This window comes from Diaphorina citri, unplaced genomic scaffold, assembly GCF_000475195.1.
Source record: "Diaphorina citri unplaced genomic scaffold, Diaci psyllid genome assembly version 1.1 scaffold1914, whole genome shotgun sequence".
Classification (NCBI taxonomy): domain Eukaryota; kingdom Metazoa; phylum Arthropoda; class Insecta; order Hemiptera; family Psyllidae; genus Diaphorina; species Diaphorina citri.
Window position 1 is genome coordinate 40,433 of NW_007379340.1, and position 4,706 is coordinate 45,138.

The 4,706-nt window shown below is 45.0% G+C and overlaps 1 protein-coding gene across 1 annotated transcript in view; it reads left to right on the forward strand.

Moving 5' to 3' along the window:
* LOC103517637 (estrogen sulfotransferase) overlaps positions 1-4,095 on the forward strand; it is a 25,317-nt gene extending 21,222 nt beyond the window's left edge. Inside the window, exons 6-8 of the mRNA XM_008482678.3 lie at positions 324-456; positions 2,348-2,442; positions 3,388-4,095. Coding sequence (XP_008480900.2) covers positions 324-456; positions 2,348-2,442; positions 3,388-3,690 — 531 coding nt within the window. The 3' untranslated portion in view covers positions 3,691-4,095. The remainder of the gene's footprint in view (positions 1-323; positions 457-2,347; positions 2,443-3,387) is intronic.
* Positions 4,096-4,706: the final 611 nt, after the last annotated feature.

Below are 4,706 nucleotides of genomic sequence, written 5' to 3' on the forward strand. Positions count from 1 at the left end.
CGGAATCCCTCATTTTCCCAGCTTTTTGACTTTAAAACATCACCCAAGTAAGCGCAACTGTTTTATTCAGGAAAACCTCGGCACCACTTTCGCATTTTAACTTCATTCAAGGCACATTCTTTTACATCCATGCCTCTCCAAGAACGGAAAAGTATGGTAAATTCCCGTCCTGACCGGGATTCGAACCTAGGACCTCCAGGTTGAGAGTCAGTGTTCTTGACCACTCGGCCACAGAGGTGGGCGAAAATCGGCTCCTTCTGAAGATAAACTTTTGAAATAAAATTCAGGGCATAAGTTCATTATTCCTCTCTTCTCATCCACAGGTTGTCTACGTCGCTCGCAACCCGAAGGACGTGTGTGTCTCCTACTATCACTATTGTAAACTCATCCACCACCTCCAGGATCCTGAGGGCAAATACTTCGACGACTTCTGCGAGCTCTTCCTCCAGGGAAACGGTAAGATTTTCGGCTGCGGCGCGATATGGTAATCTTTGTATTTCCTCTTGTTTCTAGTCTAATTTCTAGATGTCTACAATTTTCTTTCCCCCTTTCTCTCTCTCTGTCTCTTGTTCCCCAGGGAAATGGTAAGTTTTTCGCCTGCAGCGCGATATGGTATTCTTCGTTTTTCCTCTAGTTTCAGGTCTAACTTCTAGACGTCTAGAACTTCCTCTCTCTCACTCTAGGCTCCAGGGAAATATGTAGCAAGATTTTCTCCTGCGGTGCCACAGAAAAATTTCGAGTTCGCTAAGAAGTCGCTGCGGCGCGATATGGTAATCTTCGTATTTCCTCTTGTTTCTAGTCTAATTTCTAGATGTCTACAATTTTCTTTCCCCCTTTCTCTCTCTCTCTGTCTCTTGTTCCCCAGGGAAATGGTAAGTTTTTCGCCTGCAGCGCGATATGGTATTCTTCGTTTTTTCTCTAGTTTTAGGTCTAACTTCTAGACGTCTAGAACTCCCTCTCTCTCACTCTAGGCTCCAGGGAAATATGTAGCAAGATTTTCTCCTGCGGTGCCACAGAAAAATTTCGAGTTCGCTAAGAAGTCTAGAAATCTCTCTCTCCCTCTCTGCCTCCTTCGCTCCCTCTTTCTCTTTCTAAAAGGAGATAGTGAAATATTTTCTCCTGCGGCGCAAAATATGAGTAAACATTTTGAAACAAAGTATGAGTAGGTAGGATTCCGAAACCGCATGCTCTCATGACCATGAGAATCATGATTCATGATATCATGATCCGTGACATTTTTGATTTTTTACCAAACATGAAGGTAATCTGATACTTTAGGTTCAAAAACTTACAGTTATCAGGAGCATTCCTAAGTCAGATATCAAATTTCTCAAGGTCGTTCTCTCTTTACCTGGTATGCACCTACAATATCACTAAACTCCAGGGAAATATGTAGTAAGATTTTCTCCTGCGGTGCCACAGAAAAATTTCGAGTTCGCTAAGAAGTCTAGAAATCTCTCTCTCCCTTTCTGCCTCCTTCACTCCCTCTTTCTCTTTCTAAAAGGAGATAGTAAAATATTTTCTCCTGCGGCGCAAAATATGAGTAAACATTTTGAAACAAAGCATGAGTAGGTAGGGTTCCGAAACCGCATGCTCTCATGACCATGAGAATCATGATCCGTGACATTTTTGATTTTTTTACCAAACATGAAGGTAATCTGATACTGCAGGTTCAAAAACATACAGTTATCAGGAACATTCCTAAGTCAGATATCAAATTTCTCATGGTCGTTCTCTCTTTACCTGGTATGCACCTACAATATCACTAAGCGGATTACATACATTATGTACAGTAAAGCTGTGTTTACACATAGTCAACAGCCGTCGATCGATAAGATGAATCTATGTTGCCAAGGCTGTGTGGACGGTTTCAGTCGAGATCGATCGACGCGATGCGACGGCCCGTCGACTCTGTGTGGACTCAGCTTAAAGCTGAGCAAACCAGTTCTCTTGGTCAGGACCACATTCTAAACCGTCCACACTGCCTCGACAACATAGCATCTCGTCGATCGACGGCCGGTGGACTATGTTGGGAACACCTTTACAGATCAAATTTCTCATCCCGTGTTTCCTCTTCTGTTCCACAGCCCCGATGGGACCTATCTGTCCTCATATGCTTGAGTTCTGGAACAAGAGGACCGAAGATAACATCCTCTTCTTGAAGTATGAGGATGTGTGGACACAGCTTAAAGCTGAGCAAACTAGTTCTCTTGGTCAGGACCACATTCTAAACCGTCCACACTGCCTCGACAACATAGCATCTCGTTGATCGACGGCCGGTGGACTATGTTGGGAATACCTTTACAGATCAAATTTCTCATCCCGTGTTTCCTCTTCTGTTCTACAGCCCCGATGGGACCTATCTGTCCTCATATGCTTGAGTTCTGGAACAAGAGGACCGAAGATAACATCCTCTTCTTGAAGTATGAGGACATGAAGAAGGTGAGAACTTGAACTTTTTACATGATTTTGTTTAAGAAAGGTTTGATATTGGTAGATGATTCTGTAACAACGGAGGTCTTATCGTCCCGAAATCGAAGATTTCTAGCCATATTACGAGGTGAGTTAAGCTGGCCCGGCCACATTGGAAGTTCCATGTTTTAATGAGCCTAATCGGTTGTGATACGTGTATACATATACCTACCGTAAAAATCATCGTTTGTGCTCGTACGGTTCCCAAGATATTGAACGTTTAATATGGCTGGGCTGCATGGCTTAACGGTAGCTCGGCCATGTTGGATATTTCCAATTTTGACCACACCATTGGATAGTGCTTCGATTGTGCCATTACGTGTATGTACTTACTCCAATTTCCTGCTTCCTTCATTATCCAGGATCAAAAGGGCGCCATCCTGCAGACTGCCCAGTTTGAACTTTTTACATGATTTTATTTAATAAAGGTTTGATATTGGTAGAGGATTCTGTAACAACGGAGGTCTTATCGTCCCGAAATCGAAGATTTCTAACCATATTACGAGCCATGAGTTAAGCTGGCCCGGCCACATTGGAAGTCCGATGTTTTAATGAGCCTAATTGGTTGTGCTACGTGTATACATATACATGTACGTGTATGTACCTACCGTAAAAATCATCGTTTGTGCTCGTACGATTCCCGAGATATTCAACGTTTAAGATGGCCGGGCTGGCTTAACGGTAGCTCGGCCATGTTGGATATTTCCAATTTTGACCACACCATTCTACCGTAAAAATCATCGTTTGTGCTCGTACGGTTCCCGAGATATTCAACGTTTAAGATGGCCGGGCTGGCTTAACGGTAGCTCGGCCATGTTGGATATTTCCAATTTTGACCACACCATTGGATAGTGCGTCGTTTGTGCCATTACGTGTATGTACTTACTCCAATTTCCTGCTTCCTTCATTATCCAGGATCAAAAGGGCGCCATCCTGCAGACTGCCCAGTTCCTCGGCAAGCAGATTTCCGACGACAACATCGCCGCCCTTATCGATCACCTCAGCTTCAACAAGATGCGAGATAATCCGGCCACCAATCTCGAACCCATTCTGCAAAAGATGGACAAACCGGCCGAGAAGCGAAACTCCGAAGATACTTTCCTCCGGAAGGGAGTCGTTGGGGATTACAAGAACCAAATGAGTCCTGAGCTTATCCGGAAATTCGATGATTTCGTCAGCGAAGGACTGGCCGGCAGTGGACTCAGCTTTGATGGTTAAAGATGAGACCGGATAAGCGAAACTCCGGAGATACTTTTCTGAGGAAGGGGGTTGTGGGGGATTACAAGAACCAGATGAGTCCGGAACTTATCCGGAAGTTTGATGAATCTGTCAGCGAAAGACTGGCCGGCAGCGGACTTAGTTCTAATGGTTAAAGCTGAGACTGGATAAGGGATTTAGGGCAGCCATTTAGATCTGACAGTCTGACTGACCTAGATCTGACAGTCTGAGCGTCGCGTCGGTCTTTCAGGCAGTCGGAACGTGAATGGCGGAATAATGCTGAGACCTAGGTCTCAGACCGTCTAGCGTCCGAGAGACCGGGGTCTCGAGATGTGTCAGACTGATCTAGGTTTTGTTAGCCCATCTGAGAGACATAGGTCTCGATGGACAGCATTCAATGCCCCCGATTTTATACCCTCCGGAGATACTTTCCTCCGGAAGGGAGTCGTTGGGGATTACAAGAACCAAATGAGTCCTGAGCTTATCCGGAAATTCGATGATTTCGTCAGCGAAGGACTGGCCGGCAGTGGACTCAGCTTTGATGGTTAAAGATGAGACCGGATAAGAGAAACTCCGGAGATACTTTCCTCCGGAAGGGAGTTGTGGGAGATTACAAGAACCAAATGAGTCCGAAGTTGATACGGAAGTTTGACGATTTCGTCAGCGAAGGATTGGCCGGCAGCGGACTTAGTTTTGATGGTTGAGGGAGAGATGAGACCGGATAAGCGAAACTCCGGAGATACTTTCCTCCGGAAGGGAGTTGTGGGAGATTACAAGAACCAAATGAGTCCGAAGTTGATACGGAAGTTTGACGATTTCGTCAGCGAAGGATTGGCCGGCAGCGGACTTAGTTTTGATGGTTGAGGGAGAGATGAGACCGGAAAAGCGAAACTCCGGAGATACTTTTCTGAGGAAGGGGGTTGTGGGAAGCTTATTTTTATCTTTTTTTTTCTTTTTTTTTTCATGAGAATCCATATCATAGGTAGACAAGACTGCACCGGACCAAATGGTTCGGC